This window comes from Nematolebias whitei, chromosome 1, assembly GCF_014905685.2.
Source record: "Nematolebias whitei isolate Nwh7 chromosome 1, NemWhi1, whole genome shotgun sequence".
NCBI lineage: Eukaryota > Metazoa > Chordata > Actinopteri > Cyprinodontiformes > Rivulidae > Nematolebias > Nematolebias whitei.
In genome coordinates, this window is record NC_056498.1 from 60419318 (window position 1) to 60436616 (window position 17299).

The following is a 17299-nucleotide window of genomic DNA, read 5'->3' on the forward strand; positions in this document are numbered from 1 at the left end:
TTATTTGACCTCATATTTAATCTGGTGTACTGATGACAAGCCACCTTGCTTATCTACAGCTGAAGAATTAGAGCGTTCAGTTTGTATATCTCCAGCTAATATACAAATGTCTACAAGAGAGATTTTCACTAAAATTCCAAAATCCTTTCACCACTTTTATTTTCTACCTTTCATATTTGAGTTAGACGAAACCAGACAGACTGCCAGAACTGAAAAAAAAAAACCTCCTAAATAACATGCATGACATCAAAAGTACAGCTGCTTTCCTCAGCAAATCATCCTATACAAGGCGAGGATAAATTTTAATTGATGAAATATATGATATTAATTGTAATTTAGGCTTCGTTTATGTCAATTTGCTGTTAGTCCATTAGTTTATAAGAAGCCCTAAGATGATCAGAACCAGCACAGCTATTTCAGCTGTTGGTTTGTGCACAAATACGTTTCCCAAATCTAAATACCACATGTATCTACCTGCTACATTTACTTTTGAATAGTGTGGAATAAAACTAGACTCCAAATTAGGAGCATACAAGGTAAGATATTGAAGTTTAAACTGTTTTCTCTGACCTCAGGGGCAAAATATAACTTGGTGTAATGGAGCATGTCAGGGGAGCCAGCTCGTTCCAGTTTCAGACAATGTATCAGTTGCTGCACCCGCTACCTCCTAAAAACCCACATTATGCAAGCAATTTCTAAAAGATTAACTCTTCGGCTTCCATTTGCTCCTATATTTTCAGCGATTCTTTTACTTTTCTATTGCAAATTTGTTCTACAATGCATTCAAAGCAATAGACATCAACTTATTTTTATGCTGCTCTTTTACTTCCTCTGTAGGATGACATCATGTTAATGCAACACATTATTTTGTGGTTCTGCCTTTCATGCTTTCAGACTAATAGAAGATAAAATATGACAGTCCTACAACCTATTGATGACCAACACTTTCTCTCCACAGCTTCCTGTTCTTTCCTTTTTGTCTTTCTTTATAGTCCTTTTTGCACTGTCCTTTTAAAGCCAGGTCTGCTTCTTTTATTTCACTTTAGTTTATTTAGGTTGGGCTCTCAATGCTGGATGGAGGTCTAATATGTGTTTTTATAAAAATAAATATAAAAGAAAGGGAAAGAAAAAAAGCCACAGTAGCCTTAAGGGTTTAAAGTTCTTACAAAAAAGACAAACTTTTGATAAACTCTAGCAGAAACCAGATTTTGTTGTGCTGTAGGCTTTCCTTTCACAAAGCTCAAATATCTAACAAACAAAAAAAAAAAAAATCAACACACGACTGCATTTGTTGGACTTGAGTTGTTGGAGTGTTTTGGAATTACTTTTCTTTCAATATTTTTTTAAGGCTGACTCGACACATTTTCTGCCTGTTTGTCTCCCAGAGAAATGTAGAATATATACAATAAATTAATTATTTTTGGTCTTAATGCATCTTCAAGAACTGCTTACAACACTAATAAAGGGACCCATAAAAGATGAATGCGGTGTGACATAAGTCGGCTGCTTCAAGGTTAAGACCAGTTAATTTTTATTGCTCGCTGCCAAATGCAAAAGGGTGTTAATTTGTGTGTGTGGGTGTGGGTGGGTGTGTGTGTGTGGAGGGGGGGGCATTTGTGTGTGTTTAACTATTGGAGTCAACTCTGTCTGTGTGTTAGCTAATTATTTCATGAACTACTGGACAGATTTTGGTGAAACCTTCAGAAAGTAATCATTGGATGTACATCTACAACAGATTATTTTTGAAGTCATTCCAGTTAAAGATGGCCACCATGGCCACATGATCTAACAAAACAAAAATATTTCAATAACAGTCATTTTAGGCTAAATAAATTGGTGCTATAGTACAACACATATGCTAAATACTATACACTTCACAGCATTTTTGCTTAAAAACAAACATTTGCATGAGCTGTTATTTAACAATTATCACATTTTGTTTTAAACAACTGGACAGACTTTAGTTTAAAAAAAAAAACTCTACAAAAAGTAATGTTTTCATATGCATCTACAACAAATTAACTCTCGCAGCTGGTAGAGCTGAGAATGGTGCCAGGTTGAATCCTGGCTGTGGACCTTGGGTGGCGTGTGTTTGCCCTCTCTCTGCATATGGGAGTTTTCTCCTGGTACTCCAGTTTCCTCCCAAAGACCAAAAACATGCATGTTAGGCTTACTGGTAACTCTAAAATGTCCATAAGTGTGAGTGAATGGCTGTCTCATTTGTCTCTCTGTGTCCCTGTGATGAACATGCCACCTATCTTTAGTGTCCCCTGCCTCTCGCACAGCATAGGCATCGCAACCATTATATGTGAAGGGGACGTGTTCCCCCAAATTAAAAAAAAAAAAAAAAAACTTTAATTTGGACACACACATACACACACATTTACCATGAAACATTAATTCAGTCGGCGCCGTTTTTAGTTCTTCGTGAACAAATCCATTCCACTTGATTAATAGGAGAATACTCAAACCACTAAAAGTCCACTCCAGGTTTTCCTGGTTACCTACAACTGTCCGTAGCAGCCATGATTCTCTACTGCATCTCCTGCCTGGGCAGAGAATGCTCACAGGTGGAGGAGGTGGAGACACCTCTGTGTTGCTCGCTCGACAGTTTAGCAAACTAATGCGGGCAGTTGTTGACGGGGGAAGTCAGGATCATGAACTTGCATGTTAGGATGCTTGAGAGAAGTGGATCGCTACGTCTGTAGCATCTTAGCTTAGCATTAAGCTAAGTGTGTGACGCTGTAAGATGCTGCATGTTAAGGTGCATTAAAGTTGAAATGTCTGTAAAACCTCACACCTTATTGTCCTCAAGCTTCGTGAGAAACATCCTTTAAATGAGTAGTTTTGAACACAAGTAAAAAAAAAGTCTTGTGGTGATGTTTTTTTATTTCTCTATAAACACAAACAGTTCCGACCTGACGTTGTGTGTTAAAGTGCATTAAAGTTAAAATGTCTTTCAAACTTCACAGCTGATTTTACACAAACTTGGCGAGAAACATGTTTTAAATGTGTGGATTAAGATAAGGAAATCTAGGTGAAATGTTTCTTTTTGTACACTAGTATACACTTTTTTGCACACTGGTGCACACGCACACACATATGCACACACACACTGTGTCCCCCCCCACATTACAGATGCTTCTGACGCCCTTGCGCACAATGACTGCTAAACATAGCAGTGACCCCTGCAACCCAGAAAGGAAGATGTGGGTAAAGATAATAGATGGATGGTTGGAAGATTGCCACAACAGCTAATCAACCAACACAAAAATGGCTGTTTAGTCAAATTTACCAATACAGAGCTAAAGCTTGATGTGGTAGTAGCTGAGTTATCCTCAGCACAGACTCCGAGGGTTAACAGAACTCGCTAGCTAATATCACATGTAACTGTGCATAATATTTACAGGATCTGACCAAAACAGCTGTTTTTGCTTTTGCTTTAAATATATCTTATCTGTTGTAATTACAGTATACATTTTATTTTGTAAATGCTGTTTAAAGTGTGTTTAACACAGCAGTCAATGTTGTGTGTATGTGAACAAAAGGTGATTATGTGGGAGTTAAAGGATGGGGGGTAAACTATCTGCAAGCAAAAGCTTATGGGAAATTGTTATTTTATCCTAGCAAGAAGAGCATAAGACATCTTGCATGCAATTATATAAAATCTTGAACAAGGCTCGGTTTTCATGGCCATCAATAGGTTTCGTTGCAGGTTGTTCTAAGTTAACACATGCTTAGTAAAGGCTACAGAGCAGCTGCATCTGTCTCTGTCCTCCCCATGGAGACCGTCTATTTCTTAGAGGAGGGGAAAATTAGGCTGGTAATAGGTTTAAGATTGATTAAGCTGCTTTTGGTCCCAAGTAGGAGGTGGTTCCTGATGTAAAACATGCATTTATTAAAACAGGCAGAGTCAGAACATGGACAAACACAAAGGGTATCTCATGCAGAGTTTGTAGCAAGTCTATTAAGGGGAGCATGAAAATTGGAGAGTGCCAAGGGTGCCTCTGGGTAAAAACACTCTTTCATATAGTTGTCGCTTTTTTTTCTTCCCACTTTCATTTCTACAAATTTTACATTTATCCAGAAGGTCTTAAAGATTTTTTTAAGTAGAGGGGCTTTTATACACGTTACATGTACAGTATATGTGACCCACCTACAAAAAAATAAATATAATTAATGTTTAAAGCATTTTTCAGGTAATGCTTTCTACCATTCTGTGAGTCTTAAATATGGAAAAAATAACTTCATATTTTTGTGTTTTGACTCCAGAGATGACAGTTTCAGTTCCGTTATGACTATTAACTCAGGATTTAAATTTTAAATTAATCTGAGCATGCTTGGGAGAGATTGTTTAAGTTCCCCTTTTACGATAAATGTGAAAAATCATCAGTAAGTAAAATAAAAACAAATATATCCGTTGCAGTATTTATAAATGCATCCACAGCCCTAAATTGGAAAATTATTAAATTCAGTCTGTTTAATGTATATCTTGATTTCTGTGCTCATGTTTTTCTGAGTCATTAGAATATTTCTGAACTTTGTTCCATTTTTAGTTTGTAAACGTTTCTCATTTTGATGCACATTATTACATCAATTTACTCTATTTTTCCTCAAATAAATACCCAGTTTGTACTTTCCTATGGCACCACTATAGATTTCATCATTTGTTCAGCTGCACTGTGATGTTATTACCATCAGATTCTGGCACTGTGCAGCCATTTGCTTTTCTTTGCCATGTTTTAGTCTGTAAGGTGACTTTTCTTGACCTTCACTTATCATTTCATGGCACATGGTTAGAATGTTTTTAATCAAATGAGTAGAATATGCACACAACTCAAACAATTGGGTTAAAAGTGCTAATCAGATATTCCGAATGGAGTCTGGTCATTAAATCTGAATATTAACTAAAACCGAAAGGTGAGACTCATATCTGATTTTGGATTGTGCCTGAACCGTATCAGACAGGTATTGGTGGGTTAATGCAGTAGAAAATAAAGGTTGTTCTTCTTCATGACAATGGATGAGGATGGTACAGTTAAAAGCCAAATATATAATTGTTGAGTTTGTAAAAGATTTGCACAGTCCACCCAAACTCTCTAGAATATTAGATCCAGTTTACACAACGCCGTTTTTAAAGAAAACCAGAACCTTTCAGTTGCATTTCAGCTGTTTGTCTATTTGACAACAGCAATCGTTTTCTTTGACACCAAAACTTTTTGAATCCAGGTCTCAGAGTTGACATTTTTAGGCAAGCCTGGTACTGGTGTAAAGTTGCGCATGTGCAGTACAAACATCTGCAATCAATAAGTTTTCTGTGCTTGCAAGAGTAAGTAATGGCAAATAGCAGAATGCTGGTTGTGCTGTTCATGCTTTTTGATTCATTAGAGCTTCTGACCAGAAACGTATGTGCTACACCCTGTGTTGGTCACGTTTTTCCACACATTCCACAAAAAATGTCATGCATGTGGCAGCCGAGTGGTGCTATTATTATTTTAAGTAGACAAACAAATTAAACTAGTCAGCAATGCCACGTAGCTAAACTAGGAATAAAAATTAGGTAAACAACAGAAAGGGTGAGTAGTGTTTCACAAACCAGCTGTTAAGATTTACAATAATTTATTACAACAAATTATTTTTTTTAAAATACAGTAGACAGTGTGTAAATGTTAAAAACCAGCAGGTAGAGCAGTCTGTAGAATAAAAAAGATTAAATGAGGGGCGTCACGGTCAGTAACAGTCTTCAGAATGAGGAAAAAGGAGCAGAGTCTTAGCTGAAAGGAGGGCCTGGTCCTCTCCATGACTGCACGGTGTTCCTAGGCGGTCTCGACCTCCAGAGATCTCCCAGTGCTCGTTCCTCCCTGAATCTGGCGTTCCGTGGCGACCTCGACTTCCAGCGACCCCCAACACTTGGTCCTCTGCCCTCGACACCAGACCTGGACGACTACGCACCTTCCAACCATGCACGACCCACTGGAGCTGCGTGCTTGGCTCCACGTCCCAGCCACGCCTCTGCTCATGGGCCTCGCTGGTTTGCAACACAAACTCAAAGGAATCCAAAAATAAATCAATCAATAACACATCAGAGTTAAATAATCCCCAAACACTACTACAAAGTTGGATAAATCCAAAATAAAACAGCAAGTATAAAAATAAAAACATGCAAGTAACACAAAAAGGCCATATTGCCACATATATTTCTCACCAATTTGAATGCAACTCCTTTCATGCTTAAGTGTTTGCATGCATGTGCATGTCATGGAAATACATTAATTCAAATAAAACACAGTGCCAGCTAGTGCCTTGGTATGAAAACTACAGTGGATGCAACAGCATTTGTGGTCTCGTCTAAACAGCGATTGCGATTACAGCATTATTGTGCAAGCGTGTAACTTTTTCACAATCGGAAAATCTCAACGTTTCAAGATTACACTTATGTGCAAACAGGGTCTCAGAAGGACAGAGAAGACAAAGAGATCATTAATACATGCAGTGTGTCAGTTACAATAACAAGCTCGAAAAGAGCAACTAAACCACGGTGATGGTTTTATCACATTGTGTGGCTGCCTTGGTGCTTGTGGCGCTGCATCAAAGGGATGATGAAATCAGAAGATTACCAAGACGTTTTGAAATGGTACCCAAAGTCATAAAAGTTGGTTTGAGGCAAAGCTCTTTGGTCCTTCAGCAGAGTGATGACCTGAAGCACTCGTTCAAAAGAAAGGGAGGAGAACAGCATGGTTTAAAATGTTAGAACTGTTCTATTCTCTTACATGTTTTAGTGATAAGAGTGGAAAATTTGCCAGCATGCAGACTAAAAACACAATCTTTATATATATATATATATATATATATATTTATAAAAAATCTTCTCTGTGGATATTAATAAAAAAAGGCCAACTGGTGCTGATGATAGTGATGAATAACTTAGAAAGAAGGGAAATGAATTCAGTGAAAAACTATTTATGTAGGTATTTGTTTCATAGGTATGTTGTCTGCTTAGCAATAATTAAGAAATGAAAATGATTTAGATCAGTTTTGTACATTCCCATCATGTACATAATTAAACATTTAATTAATTTTTTGCGCCAACAGTCAATTCAATGAAAATCTAATTCAACTTAATCATATTAAACACTGAATTATACATAATGGCAAAATCCACCCAACAATGATCTCGGTGATTAAACCCTGTCAATCATTTTGATCTCCGTTTTAAAATGCAATTATTTTGTAGGAAAAACTAAGAATGGCATAAAGACTTGGCCTCACACTTCTGTTTTTAAATAATCTCTTCTTGCTTGCCTGCTGCCTTGCTTCTAACTTACACATCAAGATATGTTTACAGTTATTGTTTTTTTTTTTTGTTTGTTTGTTTTCTATGTGGAGCCTTTTCAAAGATTATTACAAGAAAAATGAAATTAAACAAACAAACAAAAAAAAGGTATTAACTGCAGCAGAAATCAATAGTTATTCAGCTGGTAATTTTTACTTGGTGGGCCTCGGGTGCATTACAGCAGCTACTTTGTCATCTCTTCCATTTTTTTTCTTTATTACTTTTTATAGCCAAGCTTTATATCTTTGTTCATCTAAGATGGACTGATTTAATAAAATGTTTTTTTTCTTGTTCACCACAACAAAAAACCCAGTTGCTAAAGTTTCCAAACTGATTATTTCTTCATCCATCCATCATCTTTACCCGCTTCTTCCTTTTCGGGTCGCGGGGGGTCACTGGTGCCCATATCAAGCAGTCACTGTGCTAGAGGTGGGGGACACACTGGACAGGTCTCCAGTCCATCACGGGGACACATAGAGACAAACAAATATTCACCCTCTCACTCATAGGGACAATTAGAGTTACTAATCAGACATGCATGTTTATGGTCTGTGGGGGTAAACTGGAGTACCAGGAGAAAACCCACACATGCACGGAGAGAATGTGCAAATTCCACCCAGAAAGGTCCGGGGTCGGGATTTGAACAGATGACCAGTGGTGGAGAAAGTACTCAAACACTCAAACTGTACTTAAGATTACAAATAAACAGACAAAAATGTACTCTAGTAAAAGTAGAAGTACCACATTAACGTTTTTACTTAAGTAAAAGTAAATTAGTACTTGTTTTTAAAAATACTTAAAGTATTAAAAGTAAAAGTACTTGCTGAATGTATAACCTAATGTTTACAATATCATTAAGTGTGCCTACCGTATGTATATTTTCTGTAATACATTAATAGTGTTGAGTCATTTTAATGAACAATGCTGCAGATAATGCATGTTTTTATTGTGTTTACTCTGTGACACAGTTAACACTTGGACTTGAGATTCTGTGCGTCAGAATTTCAGGGATGACATGCAGAGTTAATGCCATTAAGCAAAATAAGAACGAGGAATGATTATACCTTTGAAAGTTTTTATTTAACACAAAGTAAAACCAATGTGTCATTTTAACTGCAGTAAACATGTTTAAGTAAAAGTTGTCTGCCTGAACAAAAGGAGCATTAGACACAACTAACAAAGGAACAGACATTGATCATTTCAACTCCAGTTTGTCATCAACTCTATTTAAAATACTGTCTAGTCAACCTTGTAATGGGTCAACAGTGAACACTATTTTAACTTCCTGACACCATTTTCAAAACTTGGACCTGAGTGTTGAGACATTTGGAGACATCTCTCGTCTCCTGTCCTAACATGAAGTGACACATTTTAATATTGCAGCAAGAATTTCTTGTTCAAGTTCAGAAGAAGTTGGTTTTCAAAGATTTTTGAGTCCAATCTGGATCTTTTGGGAGAGAAAATCTGTCCTGCTGAACTGAATAGTCTTTCAATAGTCTTTCAATAATCTTTCAATAATCTTTCAATAAGGCCATGGGTGGTGTGTATCTTCTGTCTGACTCTCTGCAGTAGAATCCATTTTGGGTGTGTTAGCAGTGCTGTGGGTGCACCCAGTTAAATGACATATATACTGGAATATACGTCATTGGCCCAGCTCTTCTTGAAGGTGGGTCTAACATTACCTGTCCACTTTGCAGTGATTCAATGGACCAACTCCCCTCTCACCATTGGTTACTTTCAAACTAACAAAAAAAAACCCCACACAACATGAATGTCTCTTGCAACGCAACACATTGTAGAAATGTAGTGTAGTAGAAAGTACAGATACTTAATGTAAAATGTAGTGGAGTAAAAATCAAAAGTACCCACGTTTAACTTTGCTTAAGTACTGTACAGATACATGAAAAATGTACGTATGTACAGTAATTAAGTACTTGTACTTAGTTACAGCCCACCACTGCCGGCGACCAGCTCACTGAGAGGGAACAGCTCTACCAACTGACGAGAACAAAACCTGAATGGTTCCAAACAATTTCCTCACCCGTCAGCAACGCTTATAAATTATGACAGATTCAGATAAACTGATTTGTTGCTGTGTGGAAATGATATTGGACCATCTAAAAAAAAAAAAGAATATTGTGAAAAAGTAAAAAAAAAAAAAAAAATCAATCATTTCATACAATTAAACTCATTACACACAGAGAGTGAAATATTTAAAATATTTATTTTTTGTAATTTTGATGATTATGTCATATCTAAAAAAATCATGCTTCTTTCTGCTGACGAGCTTTATGGAGATGACAATTTTATTTTCTAGCAAGACTTGGCTCCTGCCCACACTCCCAAAAGGTACCAGAAGCTGGTTATGTAATATTCTAATTTTCTGAAACACTAAGATTTGTATTTTTCATGTTTTGTAAGCCATAATCATCAAACTTACAAGAAAAAGGCATGTAATATTTCACTCTATGTGTAATGATTCTAATATACGACTTTCATTTTCTGTAACGACTGACAAAAATATAGAACTTTTTCACTATATTCTAATGTTTTGAGACACATCTGTATGGTGGTCAGTTATGCGGTTCTGTAATGAGGTTGCAGGTTTGAGCTCAGGTTGTGTCAGGAAGGAAATCCGGCGTTAAATGGTCAAATCTTTAATTCAACTTCACTCAGTGAAGAAGGAAGCAGCTGAAAGAAATGTACCTGTATATGACTCTCGACCATGAAGTAAGCTGCGATTTGCTGTTTGTTTCATTTAGAAAACAAAAGCCATATTTATCTTAATACACTGTGTGACTTGGTGAATAAATCTTTTATACACACAAGGAAGAGGAATTAAATCTGAAGTGACGTTCTGTGTTGCTTTAATTATTCGAGTGACAGTTTATAACACTCAGTGCCTTGTACTCTTCAAATATGAAATGAAAAAAAGGTTATAATTATCTAATATTGTTGCTAGAACAGCAGTGATTACTTTATGACAGATTTATTTCAATGTTGAGTAAACACAGAATGCTAGAAGCCATTTTTCATAGTTTTCAACAGCGACACATCCTGAAAGCTTTGCAAAAACTTCTAAGTCTTTGATCATCACCAGTAAAGACGGGGGCTGCGTCTCCCCTATGGAAATGAAAAGGCATATTAAAGCATCCTTTGTGGAGTATTTCTAACTTTTCTGTGCTTTATAAAACTGTTGTCGAACGTTAAGGAGAATACAGACACTAAGGACCGGATGGAATGCGAGCAGCTGCTTGTGTCAGTGAAAGCTGACGTAAGAATCAGAACATATGGTTGAAAGTTTTTAAATTTAAAACTTTTAGGGTCAGTTTTCAGAAATGACGCTTGGATAAACATGTCCAGAAATCAAACTTTTTTTTAATTCCTCGTTAATCCTCTTTTCTGCAGCTCGTTCGATCACTGATGGCTGCCTGCTGGATCAAAGCTCTGCTACGGGTTCGGAACATTGACTTGAAGTCCAATATATCTATCGGAGTCCTGGAGCTGTTTACTGCATGGAAGCTTTACGTTGGTGCTTCACAGAAATATAAATCCTTGTTTGTACAAAAATATTTTGTTTGCTCTTACGTCTGGACTGGACTATTGCAAGGGTTTATTATCTGGGTGTCCAAACACTTCTTTAAAAAGTCTTCAGTTGATCCAAAATGCTGCTGCCAGAGTCTTAACTGGAGTCAGTAGGAGAGATCATATATCTGCAGTAGGGCTTTAACAAACTACTCGAGTAATCTACACATCGATTCCTAGGGCACCTTTCGAGGTTTTTAATTTCAGGTCGAGTATTCGTGGTGACGTCATTACGACACCGTTACGTCATTGCATCAGGTGATTCGCACAGGCGCAGGTTACAAAATGGATTCCTCCAAGCAGACGGATGGAGCAGAGCAGACCCAGTCTTGACAAACAGGTAGAAATGCATCAATAATATGGAAATATTTCACTAAAGATGAATCTTCCGGTTAAACTACCGTAAGCAAATAGAAAATGAAACAACTTCCTGACTATTTGGAGCGTGTTGCGAACCGGTGTTGCACCATATTTTGTGACCACCGTATATTGTGACTGTAGGAGACGGTGTTGCATGCACTGTTGCAGGTCACAGAATATGGTGTAACACCGGGTCCAATCGACCGAACCAGAACCAGCTTCCTCTGACCTTGTTTCACAAACAAAAAGCAAAAAATCTCTAAACCTATTAAAAAAAATCTATAAACATATTAATCTCTAAAACTAAACCTAATGCGCACCACAGCTGGCGGTGGTGCGGGGTGGTCGACCCCCCCACTGTTTTTAGTTTTGTTTTTGACGTGCCGGACGTTTCTTTTACTTTTGCAGCTTAATATTAATAACTAATAGTTTAGGTTTTCCTGTGACTTATTTGCTGTATGATAAATGGTAGGAGCATAATATACGCTCCCAATGTTTGTGGTCTTATTTTTTTGAAATAATGACCTTTTTTGCAGTTTTATTTATTTATTTATTTTTGTATCTTTAGATCCTATGATGTCATCAAGTACTCGAGTTCTACTCGAGTTTTATTATGTTAATGTAGAGTTTAAAAATTATGAAGTCATTCAACCCCTAATCTGCAGTTTTAGTTTCTCTCTATTGGTTTCTTTTCAAATCCAGAATTGAATTCAAAATCTTACTTCTAACCTACAAAGTTCTCAACAACCTAGCTCCATCTTATATTATAGATCTTATTCTTCCATATTTTCCTAACAGAGCACTTAGATCTCAAATTGCGATTGCAGGCTTGCTTGCTGCTCCTAGAGTTTCTAAGAGCAGAATGGGATGAAGATCTTTCAGTTATCAGGCTCCTCTCTTGTGGAACCAACTTTCAGTTTCTGTCCGTAAGGCTGGAACATTGTCCAGTTTGAAGACTGGGCTTAACACTTTCCTTTTTGATACATTTTATAGTTTGGGTTGACTTGTTATGCTTCCGTAGGCTTAGACTACTGGAGGACAAAGTTACCTAATTTCTCATAATGAATTGTTGCAGGGCAGCCAGCTCGAGACTCCGAAGGTCCCAGGTTTGATTCCCAGTCATTGCACATCTCGTGGTGTCTCTGAGCAAAACATCATATCCCCACTTGCTCCCCAGGCACTTTCAACAGCTGCCCACTGCTCCACCTCGGGGTGAATGGGTTAAATGCAGCGAGCCAATTTCACCATTGTATGGAAACACACAATGATGACAACATATAACACTTTATTATTATTATTAATTTTATAGTTTTAATTTGAACAAATTTTTATCTTAACGTGATTCTCAACCTGCCATTGTGTATCTGTTCCTATCAAACCCAGCCGGTCGAAGCAGATGGCCGCTTGTCCTGAGCCTGGTTCTGCTGAAGGTTTCTTCCTTTCCACTGTCGCCTTCATGCTTGCTCAAGAGAGTCTGCGATGAAGTTAAAGTCAAAGCAGTCTGCTCCTTATATAATTTATGTTAACTTGCTTTTTATATAGATGAATGTTTGTTCAGTGCCCTGAGATAACTTCTGTTGTGACTTGGAACTATATAAATAAACTGAATTGATCTGAATTGAATTGGTATACAAGGTTTTACCCAACAGTCAGTTTTGCTACAAAATACTGTTTAGTTATTATAATCTCCATGTGCTGATCAAATCAACTGAACTATTCTTCAAAATAATTTAGGTCTGTTTATTACCAATACATAAAACTATTTTGTTAAGTAAACTGAGGTTGTGCAGCATATAGTTATATTCAGACACCAAGAAACCAGCGTGAATAATAATCTGACACATTTTCTATAGTTGAAGCTTCACGTCAAGCTAGAAGCCTTCACCGCTCTCACACAAATCATTTGCATGAGTTGGTCATCGGTTTGACGTATTGAGTTGCCACAAATGTTTTAAAGTTTCACCCTGTGGGTTTCACATAATGCCGATGGTTCTTGCTGAGGGAGTATAGAGTTGCTCACTTGTCTGTGTTTCTGTAATTTTCCGTTTGTGATGCAGCCATTTTCTGGAAGCAGATCAAGGGATGGCTGAGAATGACCACCAAATGATGGATGTTTCAAATGCCAATAGAGCTGACCTCACAGCAGAACTAATATCAAAATTCTTGCAGAAAGATCACTACCGCTTCTTGGTTTTTAAATGTACCCGTAGAAAAAAAGATGAATTTATCCGTTTTTAAATTCAAGCAGCCAGAGATGACAGAATTTAGGAACTGATCTGTGGCTTCCACAGATTTTTACTCTATTATAAAAAAAAAATAAAAAAAAATGAAATGTAAATTTTGAAACTAGAAGTTTTTCTAAGAATCAAATTATGACGGAATATAAAGTACTGATTAAATTGGAAATTGCTTTCTACTCTAACAAAAGAAATTATTTCTCAAAGGTAGAGCTTGTTTTATTGTATTCAAACAATCCCACTGAGGGTTGCCATTTCAAATCAGACCAAAGAAACTGGTGTGTGTGTTTGCATGTGATGAAGGAAGTTTTCAAGGAATGTTGCTGTAGGAGAATTGAGGAGACACTTCAAAATGATGAATGATTTAATTTCACATTTTGTTCTGCCCTTTGAACGTTGGTTTCTTCCTGAGGAGGATCAAGGTGCCACTGCTAGGTTACCCAACAAAACAAAAGGCAATACCAGTCGCCAAAAAACGAGACAGCTAATATTTTGATTTGTTTCACATGGTATTGCTGTTATTTAAGTTTTCCAATAGCACTGACTGCTAGAGTGCATCAGCAATGTTATTCGGGTAATACAGCTCTATTTCACATTTAAAACATGTTGGTTTGCTTTAGGCCTCAAGCAGCATCCATTTATTTTTAGAGTAAACATGTTTAAGAGTGTGAACATGTATACATATACCAGTTTGCTATACTATGGCTCTATACATTTTCCTCTTCCACTTGCTATATTCTATAGGAAAGCAGTTGAGTCATCACGCCTTCAAAGACGCTGCAAAGCACACATATACCCTCTCATTCATTGTAAATTAAAAAAAAAAAAAGTCTGGTCTTAGTGATTTTCCTAAGCTTCCATTATCAATGCAGCGTGACTTGGCACATGCTGGGCAGCTGCTCTCCCCGTGACCGCTGGGATTGCTGTGCTTATCGTGAGCCCTCTGCTGCATATCTCCTTTGATTTGTGCAAGCAGTCCTGTTTTTTTTTTTTTTTTTTTTTTTTAAGTGGCTTCCAGTATACTCAAACTAAACGCATGCACAAAGTTCTCTGCAGGGACAGCAACACCTGCCTAGAGCTTCATATTCTGTAAACCCCAGGAAACAGTAAGAGAAAAGTGCTTGTTGTTTTGTCACGCTTTACATCAGGAGCAGAGAATAAAATCTGCCTTGAAGCGTTTGGAACAAAGCCTGAAAATATAATGTGCGTGTGCAGGTGCTGAAGGTGCAGGCTGTTTACCAATAGTTGTGATTTAATGCTTCAGGGCTGAGGCGGCACCTGCCTGAAGAGTTCTGTCGCTGTTAGTGTTTCTGCCCATTTCACATCCTCATATTCTCTTTTTCTCCCTCCATTAGATATCCGAGGTTTACAAACCTTTATGGACCAGGCGTCTCGACTTGGCCTGGACATTTCCTTGCAGAGGGTGGACCGCAATGTCAGTCGGGTATTTAGTGACCTCTTCAACACCATGCGCACTGAGGAGCTCAACCGTTACCGGGACACTTTACGGCGGGCTGTGCTGCTCATGAGCCCCCGTGGTGCACAGGTCTTCATCCACCAGGTAGGTTTGATCACTGAGCCTTTTGTTCTCATGATGAGATCAGTGGCACATGCAGAGTCAATGAGCAAAAAGCGAAAGAAAACAAGCTTTTAAAGGATAAAGATGATTATCTACAAACAGTGACACATTTTCTGACATCCCTGATGTGACTGCAGATCAATTTTACATCAACACAACTGTAGCCATAAAAAAGGAGTAGAACAGATATATTTCTAAGTTTTTATTGGACATTTTATGATCCAATATCTTGTCTGAGACTGCTTTGACCTCAGACAAATCCCAAAACATATGGCAAAGGTGAGACTAAGATGTGTTTCACCTTTTGATTTTTCTTGACCTTGGAATAAAAACAAAAGACAGTCTGGAAATCTTGGGGAGCTTTGACCAGCAGACTTTTTATTTCTACAATAAATCATTCATGTGTCCCTCAACACATTACCAAAGACAAAGTTTAGTTTTACTGGACTGATCAAAAGCTTAGCACATAAACTGAGAAAAAAGTCTGTAGAGGGCATTTTTAGTTTATCCAAACTTACACAATCAGAGTCAGAGTTTCTTTATTGTCATTCGCACCTCATGTGGTACATGTGGTGGAGCGAAATTATGTACACAAGGTCCCAGTTACATCCAACAATAAAATGAATAAGAAAAACATTAATAACATCTAAGATATGAACCAAGAAAAACATAAACTAAATATACACTAAGCACTCATAACATAACACATTGAACATCAGCACAAACATGAACATGAGTCTGTGAGCAGATGTGCACGCATGAACACATCAACATTGAAACAGATCAGCAGCAACATGAAACAGATCAGCAGCAACGTGATATGGTTTTTCACAGTGATTATTCTAGTTAGAGATTCATGAGTCTAACAGCCTCAGGGTAGAAGCTGTTCCTCAGTCTAGTGGTTCTACACTTAATGCTCCTTAACCTCCTTCCTGAGGGGAGTGGGGCAAAAAGTGTGTGTGCTGGGTGAGTGGGGTCCTTCATGATGCAGGTGGCCCTCTTCCTGCATCTGGAGGTGTAGATGTCTGTGATGGTGGGGAGGCTGATTCCGACAGACTTCTGTGCAGCCTTCACCACTCTCTGCAAAGCTTTTCTTTCTGCAGCTGTGCAGCCTCCATGCCATACTTGATGCTGGAGCACAGGATGCTCTCCACTGCACCAGCATCAACGTATGGCATGGCATGACATCAATCATAATTTTAAATGGATTATTAACCTGCCTAAACACTTGTTTTATATATTTGTCATAACAACTGTTAAACTTAAGTCAAAATGTAAAATGAATACATTTTAAACATTGACAAGACTTTGTTTAGATTATTTAGAGACTCCAGTCTTCTAAAATAATTTATCCATTGCCACTTTTTCCTTGTAGCTTGATTGGTGAAGAAGCTGGGAAACAGTTATTGTATGCCCAGTCATTTCAACCTGCTGAAGATGGTAACTCCTTCAGAGCTTCAGAGTGGTGGTCTCTCATACTATTCTCTGTCTTGCAAGGTTACTCAGTGTGTGAGGGATGCCTGCTCTTGATAGATTTGCACATGTTCCAGATGTCTTCCATTTATTGATGATTTAAAAGAAATCCTGGGAGTGTTTAGAGCCTTACGAGGATTTTATGTATCTTTTCCCTTACCAATTATATGGCAACATTGCTTGCCATACCTTCACTAGCTGCATGCGGCAATTTGACCGGTCCTGAAAGAGGTCAAATAAAGTTCAGTTAAGCTTCAGTTGGGACTATACTTCCAGGAAGCGATCCATCGCCCAAATGGACGTTCATTCAGCCGCTGCATTCAGCGGACACGCGCGGCCAACGACCCAGACAGGTGAGACCCCAAAGCAAACATGTCAGAGCAGGGTCCACGTGTGAATAATGCAGAATGCAGGCGGAAGCAGGAATTTAATGCTTTGACAGCCATGAAAGGCAGCGTGCCCGTTAATAATAAAGCTGTCAAAGCTTAATTAAAAATGTCGGGGGTTGGGCTCAGACCTGTAATTACTATTAAGTCAATGAGTCGGGTGGGGTTCAGAAATTATGGCTACGGGCTGGGGCCGGGTTGGATATTTTTGGGTCTGAATCCAACTCTAGTCAGTATTCATGCAAACACCTATTTACATTACATATTTCATTTAATTGGTATATTCTAGAAATGTGATTTCACTTTCCCATTGAAGGTTTTGGGATTTTTTTTTTTTTTTTTTGTA

At 37.8% G+C, this 17299-nt stretch overlaps 1 protein-coding gene across 1 annotated transcript in view; it reads left to right on the top strand.

Annotated features, from left to right (window-relative positions):
* grid1a (glutamate receptor, ionotropic, delta 1a) overlaps window positions 1-17299 on the top strand; it is a 302471-nt gene that overhangs the window by 180007 nt on the left and 105165 nt on the right. Inside the window, exon 4 of the mRNA XM_037679710.1 lies at window positions 14871-15076. Within this exon, the coding sequence (XP_037535638.1) occupies window positions 14871-15076 (206 nt within the window). The remainder of the gene's footprint in view (window positions 1-14870; window positions 15077-17299) is intronic.